At 41.6% G+C, this 22,528-nt stretch overlaps 1 protein-coding gene across 2 annotated transcripts; it reads left to right on the forward strand.

Annotated features, from left to right (window-relative positions):
- Positions 1-1,371: 1,371 nt before the first annotated feature.
- mgmt (O-6-methylguanine-DNA methyltransferase) lies at positions 1,372-22,190 on the forward strand. Of its 2 annotated transcripts, none has more exons than XM_037124886.1 (5): positions 1,372-1,488; positions 4,189-4,337; positions 13,146-13,306; positions 17,810-17,949; positions 21,380-22,190. In XM_037124886.1, exons 1-5 carry the CDS (start codon positions 1,468-1,470, stop codon positions 21,494-21,496), a joined length of 588 nt encoding a protein of 195 aa, XP_036980781.1. In that variant the 5' UTR covers positions 1,372-1,467; the 3' UTR covers positions 21,497-22,190. The 2 variants fall into 2 exon arrangements, with proteins under 2 accessions (XP_036980781.1, XP_036980782.1); XM_037124887.1 differs by having other exon boundaries at positions 1,378-1,488; positions 4,192-4,337.
- Positions 22,191-22,528: the final 338 nt, after the last annotated feature.

Genomic DNA, 22,528 nt, shown 5'->3' on the forward strand with positions numbered 1-22,528 from the left:
CTGGCCAGTGAATGCAGCATTAAAATGATTTCAAACAGTATGGCTCAGAAGATCCAGCAGAGGGGGCTGCTTACTGCAATCATATGCTGATTAATTGAGCTTGATTCTCCCCATGCTGCGAACATAAGTTGTCCCACACTGTAGGCTACATGTTGGTATGTGGGTAAAGGTTACAAGGCTTTATCGAAGTCACCTTTTACCACAGGTAGCCCTTCACATCATTTTTGATGAATATTAAGAAAACAGTGATTTTCTGATTATCCCTCATCAAGCCTATATCAAACTAGGTTATGTTCATTTTTATTAATTGTGCATGTTGCTCTCTAATTAGCTAATGAGAGACAAAAAGCAGGTTTAGAGCAGAAAAATGCAAATGACTCTTAGAAAATAGCACAAAAAAGTAAATGGCAAGGCTGAGAATCATCCTTCATTGAAATGTCAGAGATAAATGGCTCAAATGTCACATCAATTAAAACGGGGGACAGTTAGTAGTTCATTAAAGAGAGAGCCATATTGCACCGTCGGGTACCGTTGCCAACCCTTACTATCTGGGGCAGACTGGCAGCGGGTCCAGATGGCACGGAAATCCTCACAGATTTCAAAATGGTCTCTGCAGGGGTGGCGTTTTCTCCCCCGCTCCCACCCTCACCGCTGAGATGGGGTGTGGGCCACAGGCCCACGCCGGCCTACACATTCCAAACGGAGGCATGCAGAGAGCTGAAGGCAGCACAGAAATAAAAATAAAGCTGCAGAGGACAACAGACACTTTTAAACAATACATGACTGATGCCACACACTTGGCCATAATGACTGAAATATATGCCTCAGTTAAATCTATGACTGCTCCAGGCAACATAAGGCAACTCCCTCTTCTTTAAACTACATAAAACCCTGATAAAAGGATTGTGCTCTGCCTCATGTGTTGTTCATAATAGCATGCTGACTTTATTAGCTGGTAATACATAAGATGTTATTGGATGCTGGAGTCACATAGGTGTTTTTTTTTTTCCCCCTTATCCTCAAACATTATCCCCGGGACTCTGAGGACCTCACTGAAAAGCTGCCACTGGAGATGCAGATTTGGATGAATGTCTCGGCTATAAGTGAAAAGATGTTTCAAATTAATGCTCAAAATGTGCATTATCATATTTTTTTTTCTTCTCCCGCTGTAAAAAACATCAAGCAAATCAAATATCTAAATCACTACTTTTACTAGTCTTCGGTGTGCTGGGGACCCCCTGAAGGACCCCAAATCCCAACTTGAGACCCATTAGACAAGCCTTCCGTGTCTGTCCCTGGCAGGGGGGCGGGGCGGGGACTTTATACCGACCAATTACAAAGCGGGCGCGGACTTTTGACTCTTGTGATTGGCCGGCGCGGCCACGCAGTTTGGGGAAGCAGGAAGAGACTTTTCTGTCACATTTGTTTTGCTGAGGAGAGGAGAAGCGGACATCGCAGTCATACCATATGGCTGCTAAAGGCTCCGTTGTAAGCTCAAGAGCTAGTTTACGGCGTTAAACTTCATTTAAAGACGCCTGACACAATCGACAGCTCAGTAATTACACGTATCCTTTCTAAGCTAACGCGGGCTATCTTTTGAGGAAGTTAGCGCCGAACCCCTGCTTGTCTTGTAGTCATTTTTAAGTGCACACCTATTATTAAAGGTGTCTTTAATCAGTTTGACGACATTAAACACACATAAAGAATTGCAGAGGTCTTCTTCTGTGGTTCGGCATGTATTCCCTTAATATAAATAGCCCAACAAGGACACATGTTGCATTTTTTTTGTACACCTGCGCAGTCACGGCGCGCTTTCTACTCAATTAATCACGCAGGTTTGACCAGGAACTAGTCTAATGAGAAACGAGTCAAATGATTGACGAGCATGAGGATGCTGCCAGCGAATGTTTTCTATTTTTTTTTTTTTTTTTTATAACAACACAAGCTGCTTATTGTTTGTTGTTTCTCACCGTGAAGAGCTGGGTAAACATCCAAACATCCAAATAGTCACTTAGACTAGTCTGCCGCGCCGAAAAACGCCACAAAAACAAACATGATAGCATTATTTTTAATCAGTGTAGACTATTAGCCGAGGCCATTATTGCCAAAGTCCATTATTCTATCTATGAGTCTATTACCAGCTTGCTAAATGGCAGGCGGTGTGTTCAGCGCTTATCCAAAGTGCACTGTACCATTGTTTGGCTCAGAAATTTCTCGCCTTTATTGTCAGTTCAGGCAAACCCCCGATGAATACAGTGAGAGCTGCAAGAGTAGAAACAAGAAAGTTGAAGCAGACGCATTTGTGATCGCATACCATGACAGATGTGGTGGTGTGTGTGTGTGTGTGTGTGTGTGTGTGTGTGTGTGTGTGTGTGTGTGTGTGTAAAGGGAGAGGGGGGGTGTGCAGCAGAAAGTCTAAATGAAAAGCTGTAAATGCATGACTACCTTTTATCACATAACCTTTGTTTAATCTAAAAATAAAATGCATGCATTCTTAATTTAAGAGTACATGTTACATTAAGCACTGGAGGAGTGGATTTTTTTTTTTTTTTAATTCTTACTTAACAGTTTGTTTTATAGCTGCAACTCGTGATTATTTCAATTAAGATTTATCTGTGAACAGAGGATAGTTTTAAAAAAAAATGTCCTAAAGCTCAGGGAGATATCTTTAAATAGCCCCCCTCCCTTTTTGTTGTTGTTGTCCGACCAACAGTCCAAACCCCCCAAAAAATTCAGTTTACAATCACCGCAGACAAAGGAAAGCTGCAAAATCCTCACTTCTGAGAAGCTCGCACCAGGAAATGTGTTGTATATTTCCTTAATATAAAACAAAGGGATTCATTGATTATCAGAATAGCTGCAGTTTCCAATTAATCACTTAATTTTTTCAGCTGTAGTTTGTTAATTGTTGCTTGATTTAGGAGCCAGTCTACAAAATCAATACAAATCAAGTACATTTTTGTGAAGTTTCAGTGATGTGTTTGTGTTGCTGCTTGAGAAAGAACCTACTGATTAAAAAAATAAAATCTTTTGAGATTTAAAATGTAAATATTAGAGTAAGCAGTCTGTTTATATACTTGATCTTCAACGATGAGTCCATTAGTTGTACCGTTTTGAGAATCGATTATTTGAGTCGCTTTTGTAAACAAATCCTCCAGTAATTCTCTGGTAATGGCCTCTTAGATTTGTAGATTTTTATGCTTTTCCTGTTTTATGTCTTTCTGAACTAAATATCTTTTGGTTCTGGACTGTTGTCTGGACATCACAACACAAGCAGCGTATGAAAACGTCACCCTGGGCTCTGGGGAACTGTGATGGATATTTTAATCTATTTTCTGACATTTTTTAGACTAAACAATTATTTGAATAGTTGAGAAAAAAAGAATTAGTCGAATGATCAGTAATGAAAATAGTTATTAGTTACATGTGAGTCACAATTATCATACAAACATGTGATTTAAAATGTATGAAAGTCAATTAAAAATGACGAAAGAGAGATATCATGTTTGTGCCCTTTGGACACTTTCCAGTTCAAGGTTCCAGGAAGGAAAGGTTCCCTTAGTTGAAACTCTTACAATCAATGTGACCTTTATTTATTATAACCCCCATCTCTCAAAAACTCACATATAACATAGTCAATCATCTCTCCTTCCCTCAAAGTAAAAATAAAAAAGGAACTGCTGTCTGGTTATTGCCAGTATCCATCTCAGTCGTCAGAAAAGCTGCACGTTTTTGCTGTTGTTAAGGGCTGGAAACCAGAATCCCATCGGAGTTGCACCCTAAGGAACAAATTTAATGCTAGAAAAACATCCCGACCATCAACCAAAAATGACGGATTGAAAATAATGTCGAGCTATCTTGGGAATCCCCCACCAGACAAGGGAACAGACTGCATTGTTTTTCTCATTTATGTGATATATAGAACAGAAAGAGGGGAAAAAATGGGCGATTTATTGGTTAGATAGGCGTATACTTTTCCATGCACAAAAGAAATATTGGATAGTAATGTGGGGGATCAAGTCACATCATGACATTGTTTGGAGGCTAGGTGTTCAAATATGTAAGTCATCATCCATTGGTGGCCCTGCTAGGTTTTCAATAGATCATTCAATGCAAATATGTGTGGGAAATTGTGAAAGTTGCCACATGAATATGTCAATGAACGGAGTGTAATTTGTGCTTCCTTAGCAGGGCAGCGAGATGAAGAAGCAGGGGGAGAGCCAGTGCACTCAGAAGACCATCTCATTGCTGAGCCCCCTGGGGACGATCCAAGTCAGTGGATGTGAGAATGGTGTGCACACCATCCAGATCCTAATGGATGTCGCACCTGCTGAAAGGTACTGTACAACAGCCGGGATGGTGACGTGATAAACAAAGGTGTGAAATTTACAGGCGGACAGAATCCACTCCTGTGATGGAGTGCCACCATTCCTCATTGGAAGCAGGGCATTTTTGTAGATCCCACAAGAAATATCCGGGAGAAAGTTGGGCAAATATGAGCAGGCACTAGAAATATGAGGGGCACTAGAATACAGTTGGGCTTGAAATTAGATTTCTGATGGCATGTGGTTGTGATTCTTCCTGCAGTATATTTGAAATTTCAGAAAAATAACTTGTTTATTACCCACAGGGGAGTCGATTAGAGCTGATGTCTATAGGGTCAGCAAAGGCCATGAGGGAGCACGGACTGTTCGCTCCTGTTTATTTATGTTTCCTCCAAGTTGTATGCGGTACTTCTGAGTGTCAAGCGACACTCAGAAATGTAATATGTGATTGCTTTTCATGCCCTGCCCATCCCTCAAAATTGTTAGAATGTTGACAGTCTTACTGAAGCGGTTGAAACTGATTAAACTCCGCGTTAATAAGCACTTATTCCTTATTTTTACAGGTCCAGATCCTACATCTCAGATTAGTTTTGATTAGATTGAAATTAAATATCCATGTATCGCAGATTCGCATTTGATAAACTTGAATGGTTTGGGAAATTAAACCATTTTCAAATGCAGCCAGATAGGAAGCTATCCTTTTGAAAATGTATGTTCAAATTCTAATTTATGGAAACCCATTAATGACCTTGTATATTATACCTCAACATGTGTTTCCTCCTCGACTGTCTGCTATTTCCTAAAATTCATCAAGCAGTAAAAACATTCCACTTGTTGTTAATGAGTTGAAGTGAGAAAATTAATAATATGGAATTTTGATTATGGAAGATGTCCTGTAACCATGCGCAAGCACCTTTCTCCGTCTCCTTGTGAACAGGGTTTAATTTGTGTGTTCAGGTTCAGTAGGAATATGCAAATGAATTTAATGATTCGCATCACTAGATCATTTCTCAGTTTAATATCATTTGCTATGTCGGTCATAAGTGAAGCTCCGATCACATCGCTTGTCTGTATGTTCTCCAAGGTGCGAGCAAGAAATCATTAAAGAAAAATGTTTAGATTTTATCACGACCAGTTGAATACGATGTTATTGTCGTAGGACAGGGGAACTAGAGCCGACTCAGATATATGGAGTAACGCAATGTAAACAGGCATTAAGGGAGGCGAGATAAAGTGACAAAATATAGGCTTATCTGTGCAACCGGCTTTACATGTAGATCTCACAAAAGCCCGCCTGTAGCAGTAATAGTTCAAATCAGCCGTTTCCATTGATTTATTTATGACATACTAAACAAGGCTCTTTCCAGCTTTGGATGTGGTGTGGCAAAGGCTTAGGAAGTCAGTGTGATAAATGATCTCTAAGAGCATATTTTGGATAAGGGAAATAGATAACGTCCATGCATAACATAGAGGGAGACCTACAGAAGATATGTGTGAGCGAGTCAAAGCTTTGAAGGCTCATATGATTGTGTTTGCGTTCTGTTTTTTCTTTTTTTGTTTTTTTTGTTCCAGTATTCACTATTGGTTGGGGGTGAACAGCTGCAGCAGCAACAAAAGCATTCTTGGCATTGATAGATAGTTATTGATAAACGCCATTATAGCTACATAAACGATCTTGAAGTATTGCTTACACACCATGACCGTCAGCTCTTTCTAATAGAAACGTCTCAAGCCCCTTTTGCTTCCTAACTGATCTTAGGAACATTTCCTAAAATCAACCTCCTCTGCCAGTCTAACGACAGCCCTGAAGGCACCATCAGATGAACAAATTCATTACATCTCAACAACCCCTGTTGGGGCCCAACGCACCAGCCTCCCTGTTAACCAGCTTTTCCCCCCTTTAGTTTTTAGCACGGCCGCAGCGTTGCGCAGAAAAATGATACGCATTTTGTTTACAGGAGATTACTATTATCTGAAATATGATGCTTCTTGCCTCTTTCACACAGAGCACAGACACATAATACAGAGGAAATCATAGAGTACTTTTTTTATTAGGGTGAAAAATGAAAAAAGGGCTGGACTCCTGCCCCGAGACATTTTGTGAGCATATTATTTTACAATGCTTTGATCAATTTGTCTGTCAAGCTGGCTGAGATGTGGGGGAGCAGGAAAAAAGCAATTTAGCTTGTGAGGTCCTCAATAGAAATGTACTACAGGAGCCTGTGTATGACATGTTGCATTAGAACCTGAGTAGCCTTTATTGCCTGATAATGTCGCGAGGCAATGCTGATATCAATCACCCTTTAACAGCCAGTATGATGTGTTTTTATGAAAAGAAAAAGAAAAAATAATGCATGAAGCATTTCCTGGAAAATAATTGATTTAATTCTGAGCTGAGGGATTTCTGTTTTTAACAACATAAAAATATTGTGTTGGAAAAAACAGGCACAAAATGTGCTAGGAGCTAAAAATTGTTAAGAACAAGCTCTTTGCATATGCTCCTATAGAAAATTGTAATTAATTTTACACGGATAAACATTCTGTCTCATTTGCATATAGATATAAACAATATATTTGTGCATCTGAATTCCCAGCACACATGGATCACGTGCTCTGCCTAAAATCCTAAGTGGCTAAAACCCCAAATTATCATTATTTTTCCCAGACCATAAATCCGCCTTTTTTCTCTGACACAAAGCCTTATAAATCTGCGTCTGATTTTTCACATTGCACATTGTTTTTAGTTAATGATTTTCATCTGTTTGTTGTTGCTGTGATAGTGGGGAAATGTACCATATGCTCCGGCAAAAGACAAATGATTAGCAAATGAAATTCTGGACAGCTGTCTGACTGAAAGCGTTTGGTTGATAGCATTCTGCTACCATAATTAGCTTAAGCTTTGGGTTAATTAACTTTCTACCTGGATATGCATAATAATAGCATTCTGCAGAAAGCCAAGGAGCTTCCAGTATATCAGCAGCAAAGGCTGGCTTTTTATTTTGTATTTCGGCTGCATATTTCAATTTCAAGAGGCGATTTAGCTCGGGAGCATCGTCAAATATTGTAGATTTTACTCCCCAAGCCAGATAATTCTGAAACAATAGGGGTGTATTATGTGGCAGAAATGCCATTTCTGAATGTAATTAAAGCGGATGAAAGCAATCACCAATTTTTAAACGCTTTTGTCTAGCATGAGGCCTACTTGTAAAAAAAATACCCATCAAGAGGAGAAAAGAGGCAAGAGAACCCCCAAGTCCTTATATAAGAGGCCTTTGAGACTGAAGTGAAGTACAACAGTAATTAGTCTTTTGTATGAATTTGCCGGCCATGGTCATGATTAGTTAAGCATATGAGAGGGACTGCAGGACTGCATTGGTCTTAAGGAGGAGGGTGTTAAAGTCTATTTATCACCAGTTATCCTCACAGCTTTCCATTATCACTGACAACACTGGATGGGGCCTGAGAACAGCCTAATTGTTCTGAGGTGGAGTGTTTTTGTGTCAAACCCGTCACCCCAGTCACATTGGCATTCATAAGCAGCCAGACATTTTCCATCTATCCAGCCCTAATACCCAAGCTGTCACAACAGCTTTTACACACTACCAACGCCGGTGTGAAATATCTGAGGTGATGCATTTATCGTTTTTCTCACACTCATGTAGTGTTGTGAATCAATGTCCTGGTTCACACTGAATAGCTGTATGGTAAATGTGTTCCCTGTTTGGGGCCTGTTTACATGATGTGCTCGCACACCGGGAAACATATCAACAACTTATTTTTTCTCCCTCTTTCTCCGTCTCTTTTTGTTTCTCTCTCATTTAGTCTACCACGTAATTTTAATCAATTTAATTCATTATTTTGCTCGACAAGTAGACGCGACTGTGTGCTAGATAAACTGCTTACATTTGTGACTAAAATGCTTTGTCATACAATCTGTGATGTACTGAGATATTGAATGAAATCATCAATAAAGGGGAGGGAGGAGACTTTTTGACGTGGTCCCTTTAGAAATGGTATGAATAATTCATTGTGTAATGATATTCAGATGATTTTTGTTCTGTTTTTTACTGCGGGCCTTAGAATATTGTTTTGCATGTTGTGAAGTGTAGTACTCAGCTGCGTATTCATTAAGGTGCTGCTCCCACTGGCCCTTGGACCCATCTGTGCTCTATGTTTATGCTTCCATCTCTGGGGACCATCCCAATCAGGCTGCATGTGCCATTTCCTGTGTAAACCAACACCTGTGTAACACACTACCTGTAAACCGCCCCACGCAGACGAGACACTGACATTCACTCAGATAAAAAATCTGCAAATGTTGTGGTTTCTAAAGCAGAACCTCCAGGGTGAGGACGGGAGCCGAGCGAGACTTACCCTTCACTGTCGAGATGCAGCTAAAAGCAGCTCCTGCACTTTTTTTTTTTTTGTTTTCTTTTTTTTTTTTTTTTTTCTCCTTCCCTGCTGTCGACCGGGAAGTTTTTCCGGCGTGAGGGCTGTGCTAGTTTGTTTTAGAACTTGATTGGATTCTATATCTGCAACATGCAGAAGTGTACAGTGTGTGACATACTAAAGCAATATGCAGAGAGATGATTCCGCTCTGACATCTTGGAGAGGAGTACGAGTCAATTATGCCCAAGTGTTGTTCTTGCTTATCTTCCTGCGGCACCAAACAAGGATTTAGTCAAGGATTTAGGGGTGAGGGGGCGGTGGTGGGGATCATGGTAAGCGGTTCACAACAAAACACTCAAAACTCCTGGGAGCGGGCACTGATTTAAAAATAAATTACAGAAGACGAAGCGCTAACACTCAAGGGCCCTCAGCAGTGCTGGCGTACACAGGTGAAGATTAGCCTCCTCGCTAATCAGAGGAACAAGGCAGTAATTTGCTCTGAACACAGACAGTAATTAGGACTTGGTGACACTGGATTCCCATAATGCCTTTGAGCTTGACGTGGTCAAATTTTGACAGAGGCTATCCATGCAGGGTCACTGTCCCCCCAGTCTCCTGGCCCTCTTCAGTGGAGGCTCTAAAAGGTCCCTGCAGTTACAGGGGATCCCTAATGTACTTTATGCCTCCCTCACTGGCTCCTTACCATTCGGGTAATTGGAATCTCTTACTGTGGCACTTGAGAATAGAGGCTAAAAACACTATTTGAAACTGCTCAGTAGTCTGTTGTAGATAAACATTGCTGCGTCGGGGTGTGGATACACTACATAATGGAGTAAGAGTTAAGGCTCTGGTAATACATGCCTTCACTGACTCCTGTGGCTAGCCAGTTGGGAGAAGACCTAATTGTTGTGTGCTTTGTTGCCTACTCTGCAGTATTTTACCACCACCTTTATGTATTGGATTGAGTGTTGCGGCCTCTTCGGCGGACATTCGCTAATAAGAGCTGTTGGATATCTAGAGAGCAGTTTACTCGGCCGAGTTGTTTTTATTTTGGAACAGCGGAGCACAAAACGTGCGCCCCACAACAGAATGGGGAAGCGCTCCTCGCAGCTTACCACTCGGAAAGCTCTCGACTTTAGCGCTGCAGTAGCTAGATAGGCATCTGAATGATCTTCAAATGGTTGAACGAGCCGCATTGAGCAAGTGGCTTACAATTGTATCACAGCCCTTGGCTCAGAGACCATCAGGATCTTGACATTCATAGAGACATGCTGTATTTTTTTCCCTTTTTAGACAGTCATTTTAGGCTTTTTTCATGCTCTCTTGAGTCTTTGACGTCTCTGAGTTAAGTATCTGCAGCTATAAGGCTGAGGAAAATATTGGACTGCTCTTGGCCTTTTCTATTTCATCCTCTGACCCGCCATGTTACCCATGATCGGTGAAGGAGAACTCTGGCAGGCTGTGTCAAAAGTGACAGCCGATCGAGTCGGGATGAGCGCCATCACGCTTCACAGGATGGAGGCATGAGTTCTGAGTTTTTCCCCCTTTTTGTGCAATATACCATTACACCCTTCGCCAGATTCCTTTCAATTAGATCCTGTGGTTAACCTGTTTCATTCTTACGTCTGCAGCTGATAGAAAAAGTCTTCCTTGAAGTCTTGTGCAACCAGAGATACGGAATATGCCATAGGAAATTGACAAATTTAATGTCAGCTATTCTTTTTCTTCCTTTGTCTACTTTGATTGTTTCTCGCAGGATGAATGAAATAACCTCCAACATTATATAAATGCTCGATTCATTCTTTATATTAGAGTTGGTAGAATAGGTAGAACTCCAAATGACTCCCACTTTACGCAGCAATGATTTATGGTAATTGGAAATTGATTGTGACAGGAGCACAATATTAGAAATTTTCTCAAATCACAATCTTCTATCAAGGGAAATATTCTCTTTAGTGCAGCAGATCCTGGCTAGTTTGGAATTAGTTTCTTATTTCCTTACCTGTGATGAAATAGCAAACGCCTGAAGGACACTGAGGGGAAGGAGAAAAAAAAAAAAAGGATTTCAACTCGTCAAAAGATAATAAATAACAATTTTGCTTTAACCAGATTTGAATTGTTTATTCAAACTCAAACACACTTGTTAAACACAGTTATTGAACTACTGTTTATAATCACTACTAATTAAAATGATTGTTTTTTTACACAGGAGGCGGCAGTAACTTTAAGACAATATAAAGATTGCTTCTCCTCTGAGAGGTTCTTCATAATTAGCCCCGACATTTATTACACATCTCTAATCTCTCATTTGAAGGGCAGAGTTTGTAATGTGCCGGTCCGGACTCTATAAAGATCATATGATGCCGCTTGATTTGTGATTCATTGAAGCGACTGGAAATGTTGCCAGCTACAGCAGCTACATCTCCACTGCCCACATGCTCTTTAAAAACAATCCCCCATTGCACCCAGAGGTGACAGACTTCAGCCCGACTGATGTTGTTCCACTTTTATTTATTTATTTTGGTGTTGTTTACCGGCCATAACATGTACTGCATTGCATTAACTTTTAGTACTGTCAATGTTGTATCACTCAGAGCACCTTTAAAGCCAGCGCATCTATAACGGAGGGCTGAAGGGAGAGGAAAATTAGCCACGGTGACAAGTCTGAAGTGTGAGTTGGAGGTCAAAGGTGCCAAGCCTTAAGCAAAGGTGCTCTAGCCTTTGTCCAGTAGATTGTAAGGGCCTGCGGGTCCAACAGGAACATTTCCACACACAATATCCCCGAGCTGTCAGTGTGCAGCGGCTGGAACATCCTCTCAGAGAGAAAGAGGGGCTGCGGAGGGGTAGAGGTGGTGGTGGTGGTGGAGGTGGGAGGAGGCGCGTCGAAGGGGGGTGGTGGTGGTGGTGGTGGAGGGGAAGGGAAGGGAACAGTGGCCTGAAGATCCTTGCAGAGAGAAAGAGAGGTGGGGGGATGGTGGGTGGGTGTCTGGGGGTGTAGGTGGTGGGCAGCCAAAAGAGCTGGAGTGGGAGGATAGAGAAATAGAGAGGGGGAAATGAGGAGGGAGAGCTGGGGGGGAGGGAGGGAGGGAGGGAGGGAGGGGAGGGATAGAAAGGAGAGACAATGACAAGTAGGGGCTGGCTGGGCACTCACCCATGCCGACAGAGATTGCCATGAGCCATGGCCATTGTTTGAGCGGGTCTCAGCGCAGGACCCGCCGGTGGGTTTCCGAGTTTTCACCACTCGACTATAAACTGCTGTGCGGTTTATTTAGAAATGAGAGTATTTACACATTTTACTGTATTTACACCCACTGTTAAACGGCACCCGGGAGATTTTCATCACACGGCCACAAACTAGCAGGCAGAGCGGCTCCCTGAAAACTGACCTGCTCAGTCATAACACTCCAGTAAACCTCAGCTTCACGTGGCCAATATAAAACGTTGCTCAAACTGTGACCTGCAGAAGTGTAAAAACACTTTAGGGCCGCGTTGTTACGGCGGGCAGGAGAGAGACGGTCTGTGTGTTTAACAAAGTAAATGTCTATTATTAATACCATACAGGATAAGCCAATTTTGAAAAAGGGGCACTTAAATGGTGATATTATTTATTTATAAGTCCTGTACACCAGTTAATGGAATTGGCGGCCAGCTTTAGATCCACAACACAGCTTGAGGTCCACTTTGCAGTAATGCACATGCTAAGAGAGGACCTTCCCAGTAGGGTCTTTAAGTGTCAAATATGGGTCAGTCTACTTGCATTGACCTGGGGGGTGGTCAGCAGCGCAGAGAAATTCAGCTGTTAAGTGATGCCAACTCAACCATCGGCAAATTCCTCCAAGCATCTACTCATGCTAAGATGCACGTCCAAGTGCAGCGCTTTGCCGGCCAGCACTGCTCTGGCCAAAAAATCCATTTATTCTTGTCATGAACTATAAACTAGACCCAAGCAGAGTTGAAACTGTTGTTAACGCTATGCTCTTAACTTTTTCCCGTAACAGCTGCAAGACTTTTAAAAACTCTCCTTTTTTTTTTTTTTTCCTCCCCGTTGGTTCTGCTCCCTTAAAGTTGTTTGAAATAAACTGTTAGCGCTGTTCCTTATGACCCGACAATGTTTTTCTTTCATACTCGATCATGCTGCACTTAATATAGATACATATCTGCTGTAACTGGAGTACTGTCTTTGTATTTTCTTGAACCCATTTTCACATCACTGATATTCATCTCAGCCCAAATGCATAGCTTAAGATTTTAAACACGTCTTGATTGACCAAGTTTAGTTTCGCAAATTATGTCATCTTGCATCTACATCACATGTGGCGTGTTATTACACTCCTGTGACATATTTTAGCACTGTTCAACCAAGAATGGGGTATTATGATTGCTCCTCTGATCCCCACCTCAACTCCCCATCCTGCCTTATATCCCTCGCAGGAGCGGCGAGGCCCCCCTGAGCTGTGTGGTCAACGATAGCCCGGCAGAAACGAGCCCCGAGTTGCAGCGCTGCGTCGAATGGCTCCAGGCGTACTTCAGTGAGCCGCAGACCACTGGGAGTCTCCCGCTCCCTGCCTTTCACCACCCCGCCCTGCAAGGAGGTCTGTCATGGATAAATATTTGCAGAGCCATGACTGGGATCAGGCTTTCACTCTTAATTGTCAGTTACATCACTTACACTCACTGGCTCACTGTGTTATAATGAAGTATTTTATGGCTGAGAGAGAGGGAGAGAGCAGAGGAGAAGCGAGTGAGTGGGTGAGCGAAGGAGAGAAACAGAACACAGAGCTGTAACTTGGTTCAGTAATCTGTGGCAGCTCTTACCACGCGTGTTAGTCTTGGCAAGCTTTTCCATGATTCTTGGCACATTCTTTGAAACTGATCGAATTCCACTCTTGACATTTTCAGACAGGAAGCTTTTTTTTTTTTTTTTTTTTTTTTTTTCTTCAATGACAACATGTGAATGGTGGTAAAGTTTGAATGAGCTTATTGTTGGCTTGACCAGTCACCTAGGGCGAGTAAAATGAAAGCGCCTCAAAAAACAGACAATTAGCGTCCTTTCAGCCGGTAGCTGCGGCTGCGGAGTGAATGACTGAGGATAGAAATGAGGAATTAATTATCCCGGGCGTTTTTTTTTTTTTTTGGGGGGGGGGGGGGGGGGGGGGGGGGGCTCGTTTCATAGATGCAAACAATACTCACAGCCTGACAACTCATTTTTTGAAATCACAAACTTATCGCGCTCGTGCCGTTTTTCAAAACAATTACTATTTCTTTGTCAGGCCGAGACGCTCGTTGCATTTTAACTTAAAGGTTTTCGCAGAAGCTCTCATTTAGACCCAGAAGCACACCTACGCACGGAGAAAAAAATAACTCTAATATATGCATTTAACAATTGTGCCTCCCTTCCCCTGCAATCAGGCCTTAGTCGCTCTCTAATTTCATGCAGATCTGCAGTGCTTGAGTGATGGCATTTTCAATGAGCAGGTACTCCATCGAGACCCTGTATACAGCTATGAGTCCCACGCTCCCGCAAAGGCAATGCAGAAATACATCAGGACCAATTACGATATCAACTTTCAGTGTGATTCCCTTCGCCACCAAGTGCTTGTGTACCAGCCCCAGGCTCTTTCAAATCGCATCTCATCTGAAGTCTTTGGGGTTTTAATTAAATTTCAGGATAGATGGAATTCTTCATTAGTACCTGATCTGAATAGGTGATTGTGCTGTGTTCCACCTCTCTCCCTCGCCTGTTGTTTTGGGGCTCAGTAAATACAGGGTTTAGGCTTGGATTGCTCTCAGTAGTCAGAACCACAGGCCATGCCAGTATAAAAAATGTTAAATGTGAGCATCAAGAGTATTTGTCTTTTGAGGGAAGAAAATAGAAGGTTTCCTTCTCTTTTTTTTCTTGCTTGTTGATTCACAAATATTAAGGATTATTTTTTGCCTTACTGCTGTGCAAATTCCTGCTCGATCCTGTCATGCAGCCGCCGCCTGCCTGGGTAAAAAAAAAAAAAAATACAAGTTTAATCAGGTCATTACAATCTGTGACAACCAACTTTTGTTTGCTCAGTTATCTTGTGGGAGAACCTGAACGCGACAGCGCTCTCGCTGCACTTGTCATGTAATATTGAGTTGTGACCTTCACTTGAAGTGTTGCCATGTTTATTTACACATTTCTGACAAAACAAGCCACTTTTCATATTAGCTGTCACACCATACCTGAGCAACAGAGGTGACATGAAAGGAGACGCGAGGTGCGGTTTTCTATACTGTCTGACTGATTGTCACGCGCAACATCACACGCAAGTTTGGTCGCCAGAGGTGGAGGAATGGCGAGCGAAAGCATTGGTGCGTGCGTGTGTGCGTCCCGCGCGGGGAGCTGGTGTATGTTTGTGTGCGCGCGTGCACCCGCGTTCGCCCCCTTCAGAAAAACACAGACACCATCATGAGTTCTTAAAACGATGCATATTCTTATCTCATTAATTATACATCCATATGTAACAGACGAGAGGATCTTAGTCTCGGTAAGCGGCACAGGGAATATGCGGGGAGGGGGGCAAGGCAAAGGGGGGAAGGGCGCTCTTCAAAGCCCAAATGACTGTGTTCCTGCAGGAGCCTGAACCTCCCCCTGTGCACAGCGCAGGGCGAGATGAGACACTCACCAGGACTCGCCCCTGTGATGTGGAGAGGAATTAGGGAAATGAACGTTTTCAGAATATCGAATAATCAGAGAATCATCAGCACCCCGTCAGCCTTCAAAAGTATGGATCCCTCAAGACTCAAGAGACACTTTGACTGGGAGTCAAAGTCTTCCCTCCCATTAGACACAAAGGATAATGAGGTAGCTGCATTTCCACTATTGTCTTTTTATTGTCACAGGCATGTATAAGGTGACTGTCAGCTGGAAGTCACCGCTCCAAATCTGTCATTAGCTGGGCTGAGTTCACTTTATTGGGTTTTTTTTTCATTCCTTTCAAATTGCTCTCATATACAAAATTATGAGCAAATCAATCATATATGTCAGTATCTTCATAATCACTAGATTGTACATTCGATTTTACCTGCGGTCGATCTCTGCCTCTGCAGCAGCCCTATAACCTGGCCTCATGGTAGGTAATGACCTGTGACATAATTATGGGACGTCTGTAAACATGTAAGTGGTTCCTCTCAACTTTTATTTAAACAATTGACATCACTGCACCCCGATCTAAAGAGGGTCCTGACCCCAGACACACCGTATTAGGCTCTTTATGAAGTATGGGGCTAGGGGACTGCTCTCCAAATCATTGCTGGTCACCTCGAGTGACCCGCATGAAGTCTCTGTCACTAACACTGATGAGGGCAAAGTTCTTTAACCTCTGCAGCCGCAGATAGAAAGCGCGCACACTTGTTTTGGTCCCAAACTGTTGGAGATAAGAAACCTTCCAGGGGAAACAGCTGCTCGGGCTTTATAAAAGGTGTAAACAGCCCTGTAGCTTGTTGCTCGGTCTGCTCGTAGGCGAAGGAGCGCTCAGCGGCGTCTGCTGGCGTGACGCTGACTCCGGTTGTTTGTCAATAACGTTTGCATCAACAGGGATTTGTCCGAGCCACAGTCTGGGCAAGTTGTCATCTACCCACCAGTGACAAAGCGATCTCAATATGTACCACGCACATCATGTGGCCAAATCCGAGCTTTATGAGGGAGAATAATGCATAAAAGAAATTTCAGGGGTGTATCTTATCTCCTCATAACATTAAGTCTGTCTGCGTAAGAGCCCGTCATCTCGTTGACAGCGTGATTATTACCTGAAAAATTATTAAACAGTACCTACGGGCCTTGTTCAAGACAAAGAACTCACATGGGTGCGCATCAATCAAATATATCCCCTTTAGGTTTTACACTTATTCCCCCCAGTTTAGGCAAATTGCCTTGTTCGCGTGGCTTTGTGTAGCGGAGAGTGACTATAAGGTAGCGAGGGAGCCTGGGGAGCAAAGGATGTTCACTCTGTAGAAGAGAGACAGGGGTGTGACATGTTTTCACACAATGCCAATTTAGAGGGATTTCTCATAGATCACTTGTCATGTGCTCTCTTAGACCATATAAATGAGAGAGAATGGGAGATCACTAATTGAATTTTCATGACTGAGTACATGTATATACTAGAAGAATGTCACCCCCTTCTTGATAACGAGACCATTGTTCCCCCATCTTGTTCTCCGTGCTAAAAAAAAAAAAAAAAAAAAGTGTTGTTCGCTCGCTTCACAAGCTCAGCGCATCAACGTCTTAAGGTTTTTCCGAGATGCTTCAAATACTTTTCTCCTCTTCGTTCTTTTGGCAATCAGAGCTAGACAAACATGCCTCTCAGTCACTGCCTGGTAATCCAGAAAAAAAAAAAAAAAAACGATAATGCTACTGCTAAAGTGCTAATGAAATCAAAGCCGTTAATGTGGTCGGTTAAGCTGCGGATGATTTGAAGAATTCCGCCATTTAAGTGAAGATGATATAATGAATCTACTCTGAATAGAAAGCAATTAAAAGGACAAATTGGTCTGATTAACCTCAAAGTCATCCCACTGCCACAAATGGTATGCAACATTCAAATTATTATTATTAAAAATCTGGAGCAGATTTGCAGTCTTTTTGGCCTCTCTTAATCCTTTTAAATGAAGGAGCGAACTTTTTTAATTTTAGCTGTGACCTTTCAAAGCATAACCTAGATTTTTCTGCCATAGAAATAATTTTCTCACATCTGCTTCTGTAGCATGTTGATACTAGTTCTAAGGTCAAATTGGGGGACTTGGATGTATTTAGTTGTTTAATGAGTCTCGCAGAGGAGGAAGAGGGAGTCGTACAGAGCCCTTCTGAGGAGGAATTAGACCTTAGACATGGGGTCGGACATTATGAAAATCTATTAAGTGGATCAAAATGTTGTTACGTGTCGAACTCTAAACACCAGTTTATTTCAAAGGTAGTAAAAAATGTGCTTAACTGTTGTCTTGTTGTCATCAGCCCCTCTCAGTCAGCTGTCTCAGTTTGATTGATTAAATGAGGAACTCTCTCTTCCTCTGTTCTCTCCCTGCTGTCTCCCTCGCTCGTCCTGCCTGTCCTCGGCTTTGTGGCGAAGACGCGTTCACCAGCCGCGTGCTGCGCGTACTTCTGAGGGATGTGAAGTTTGGAGAGACGGTCTCGTACAAGCGCCTCGCTGAGATGGCGGGAAACCCCAGAGCGGTGCGGGCAGTGGGAGGGGCCATGAGGAGGAACCCGGTGAGTGTGGCTGACAGTGATTGACAGGCTTCTCTCTTACTTACTTTATTTAGTCAGATTAATGGAAATTAACGGCTCATATGAGATTTTAATGACTGATGCGTCTTATTGTGCATGTTGTGTGTGCAAACATTAGAGCTGCCTGTAAGTATGAAGTTAATTAGTCATTTTATAAGAGTAGTAAATAAGGGATTTGATAAGCAGTGCCAGAGACAGCATGACATCATTTCTTCAGTATTAAATATAGAGCTGCGATGATTAGTCGGTTAATCGATTCTCAGGAAAATGAAACTGCTTTGATCATCTATTAATCATTTGAGGCCCCTTTTTAAAGCTAAAAGTCAAATCATTATCTGATTAAAGCTTGTAGAATATGAGGATTTGCTGCTTTTCTCTGTCTCATATCACTGCACACAGAATATCTTTGGGTTTTGGACCGTTGCTCTTAAACAACAAGATACTTGAAATCGTCACCTTGGAAACTGTGATGGATCTTTTCCACTGTTTTCTGATGTTTTATAGATTTAACAATTAATTGAGAAAATGATCAGCAGATTTTAATCGATAATGGAGATAATTATCAATTGCAGCTGCAGTTAAATATTAAACAACCACACACAAGTTTCAATATATTGATTTAGTTTTTAAATTCTAAGTGTGTGTTATTGATAAGAAAAGAGGTTAAAATTGCACTATGTAGTTTTGGAGAACAATTAAAACTCAGAATTTTAATATTTACAATAATAATGCAATAACACAAAGTCAGAAATATTTATTTTTGCGTAACTGAATGAACAAGCTGTTCATAAATAAACAACATGTAACCTGGAACACTGTTTGACGCTAGAAAGGTGGCAGGGTCCGCCAAATGTAAGCAAAGTGAAGCAGTGTGAAATTGTGTTGTCACTGAGGCCAGTTTGTTTATTTAGTTTATTCAGTCATGAAAACGATGTTCGACGTTTGTTTAGGGATAAAAAAAAAAAATCAGTCAGTGGAGATCTTTCTCTTCTAAATTTAAATTTCTTCCCTTACACTATATAGCACACCTTTGAATGAATGAATGATGAATGAAGCCAACACATACAGAAACAGATAAATAAATAGATGTGACATGTAATCCATACTGTGGATACATTTAAACATAACATCAAATAATCACCTCACATTTAAAAATGCATAAGATAGTGACTGGTTTTCTGTTTTCTGTCCTTGTCTTCCTGCAGAAAAAAGTCCTAGTGAGCTCCACGGTTGTTTTCCAATAACATAATTTTAAAAAAACCACCTCTCTGATGCAGGATATGTAATCTAAACCGTAGGTGTGTTTTCGAAATGTGTGCAACGGGCGAAATAAACGCCTCCCACTGTGAGGGGCTGAGAAGTAAAAGTCTACCTACAGCGCAATTTTAAGCCCACACCTTTTGTTCCCGTCCTCTCAAGTCTTTACTGTAGATGTCCGCTGTAAATCTCCGATTCTTGTCGGAAACCTGGCCCGCATCGTTTTGCCCATGAATCCACTGTGTACAAAATGGAGGGCTAGAGGGCAAGTGGTGTGTCTTCTTTTGATCAAACCCTTTGATCAAAGCCCGTTTAGCTCTGCCCATGTAGTGCTGTGGGCACCACCGGTGTGCTCTGTGAGGCAGAGCACACTTCTTGTACAGAAATGCAGCCAGTGAGATGTTCTGCCTCATATGTGCTGTGAAATATCTCGTCTTACTGCCGCGCTTCTCCTCTGATGCTGTTGTTGTTATTAAAGTAGGAGGAAAAGTCATTTATGATAAAAACAAAATCATTTCAAACACAAAAATAAATGCAAATAAACCGGAGGAAATAACATTTAAGTGTTTTTAAAACTACCCCTCAGTTTCTTTATATACTTTACGGGTTACATTAGCCAATGGCGTTGCTTCTGGATGGCTGTATAATACCTCTCAGTCTCGTGTTTTACAGACATTTCTTTCCTTTCGTCAGGGAGGCTGGGAGCCTGAGCCCTCAGCTCCTGATACAGATCCAGAGTCAGATTGTCAGTGTCAATTACTTGTCAGTAGCGCTGCTCCACTCAGGCTTCAGCTGTGAAAAGCTCAGTGTGCTCAATCGATCCTCGCCTCTCTGTGGCACTTCTTCTTCACCAGGATTTGAGTATTGATAAGCCTGGTGTAGCGCTCTTTTCCCCCCAAGTGAAGAGGCAGATCCGAAGGCCTTGAGGGTACCCTGCTCTCCCTCCAAACCCGGGGAACAGTATTGATCGGAATACTCGAGCAGTATTTCTCTGTCTGCAAGGTTAATCTGGGGCTCGGAAAGTTTTATTGCTGTTGATATGGGAGCAGGTTTAATGATGGATTTGTACCGAAACACACTGCATGTCCAACTTTTATATAAAAGGTTGGATGTGCAGCCATCATGTCAGGGTAACTCGGTTAAATTGGAGGGATAGAGTCACAGTGCAGCTGCGGTTATGATGTTTTTTCTGTCTAACAAGACCAAAACAAGGGCAACATTAAGAATATTTAAAAAGAAATAATTGCCGCGATTCTCTCCAACCATTGCCACTCTTCTTGTTCCGAATTCACAATGATCGAAGTGTTTTAGGCTTGCTTGTTTAATCTTTCTCCAGCCATTTAGTTTACAAAGAACTCGGGACCCCCCTGGCAGTCGTCTGCAACAAGAGTAAACGCTCCACCGACTTCCTCTTTTTAATGATCACAGGGTTATCAGATCTTAATGTTGACACCCTCTCGATTGAATATTCATCCTGCTGGTGTTTTTGCCCATTAATTTTTGATTGCTTCTTTGCTTTACACTATTAAAGAGTAAAAAACATTTATACCCAAAGACTGAGCCATCACCCTGAATGTGGATTTGTGCAGGATCAAACCAGACACTTCTGCTGTGGCACTTTGTTTTCATGCAGTGCATGCACATAAAAAAGCACGCGCGAAAAAAAAAAAAAAGAAAGTGCAGATTCATATTTTCTGCACGTCGGTTACTTTTAAGTCACCGTTTATGCAGTAAATCAGAGGTTCTTTAATACATAATACATAACTGCTATCAAGAACTCCAACTGTTGTGTTGCTGTGGCAGTAAATGTCAACCTGAGAATAAGAGAGCAGTCAGTTTTTAAAGCTACAACCTGATTTTTTTTTTTTTAAATATTAATTTTTTAACAACACATCATAGCTTTGTGGTAACAGTGCTCATCCTTCATGGGATTTCTGTATATTTTTTTTTACAGATAATATGCACTTTGCAAACTCTTCGCTGAATTCATAAACTGGAAAAAACATTAAATACAAACATTTTCGAAGCGTCTCAGTTTGCGTGTTTAAAAAATGCTCTTGCGTAATATTTGCAAAAAAAACCAAAACAAAAGTCGCACACATGTTTATTTCCTCAGAGTTGAGTTTTCTCTCTGTTTTGTGTCTGCCCGTGCCAGGTTCCTCTCCTCATCCCCTGCCACCGAGTCATCTCGAGCAGTGGACAGAGTGGGCCGTACATGAGCGGCAAGGGCGACCATCTCAAACAATGGCTGCTCACCCATGAGAGGCAGTGAGGGGAAGGCTAAAGCATGACAGAGGCCAACTGTCCTTCATTCAGTACACACACACACACACACACACACGCACAGACACACACAAGGCCACTATTTTTTTGAGAACACAAAACAGGGCCATAAAGTTTATCATGCTTGGCACACACTGTGGAACAACTGGAGATACTTGTAGATATTCAGTTTATACTCCCCTTTTTTTTTTTTTTTTTTAAACCTAAGAATAGAGATGCTGCATAGTTAATGTGATACAGAGTTGTTGCAGAATTAGAATGTACAAAAATAACTTAAACAGAGAACAGTAGGAATTACAAACATATGCTCCCGTGGGTCTCCATTGCGTTTGCCAGATAGTGCTGGAATGGTTTTTCTAAAGAATTATTATTCCCTTAAAAATATGTCTCTTGCATTGTTGTTGTTGTTGTTTTTTTTTTTTTCCTGAGCAGAATTAGTCTTTGTACCTCTCGTTGGTTTTTTAATTTCCTGCCAAGTGAATGCTTTGTTCAACATCCAGTGATAAAGGCTCTGAATTTTACTGCTACAAAGCTTTGTAGTGGAGCATTTGTTTTGTCTTCATTTAGATCTCATTGTTTGCTCTCGCCTTACAATCCACCTCGAGTGGAGATGTCTTATGCATTATATACTGTACTTTTGTTGCATTAGATATGTTTAAATAAACACATCTCAAAATGACAAATCTCGCCTTTTCATCACTTTAATTGTATTTAATTTTAAAATTGGTTTCATGTAGCGTTCACTCAGTTCAGCTCATGATTAATTATGCTGTATGTCTTCTCTGCTCGCAGCAGCCGTCTGTATGTCAGAGCTCCTCTTTTTTTTTTATTTCTGAGGAGTGTTTTCCATTAGAGGGCAGTACAGAACGGGAAACAGAAATCAACATTTCAACCTTGAATTCATCCTGCACATTTAATCTGTGACTTAAATGTTTATATGTTATTTTATTTTCATCACAAGCCTGTTAAATCCCTCTGGGGCGAATTATTCTTTCTTTAAAAAGACCGTATGGAGAGGGCA

This window comes from Acanthopagrus latus, chromosome 15 (assembly GCF_904848185.1).
Source record: "Acanthopagrus latus isolate v.2019 chromosome 15, fAcaLat1.1, whole genome shotgun sequence".
Taxonomy (NCBI): Eukaryota; Metazoa; Chordata; class Actinopteri; order Spariformes; family Sparidae; genus Acanthopagrus; species Acanthopagrus latus.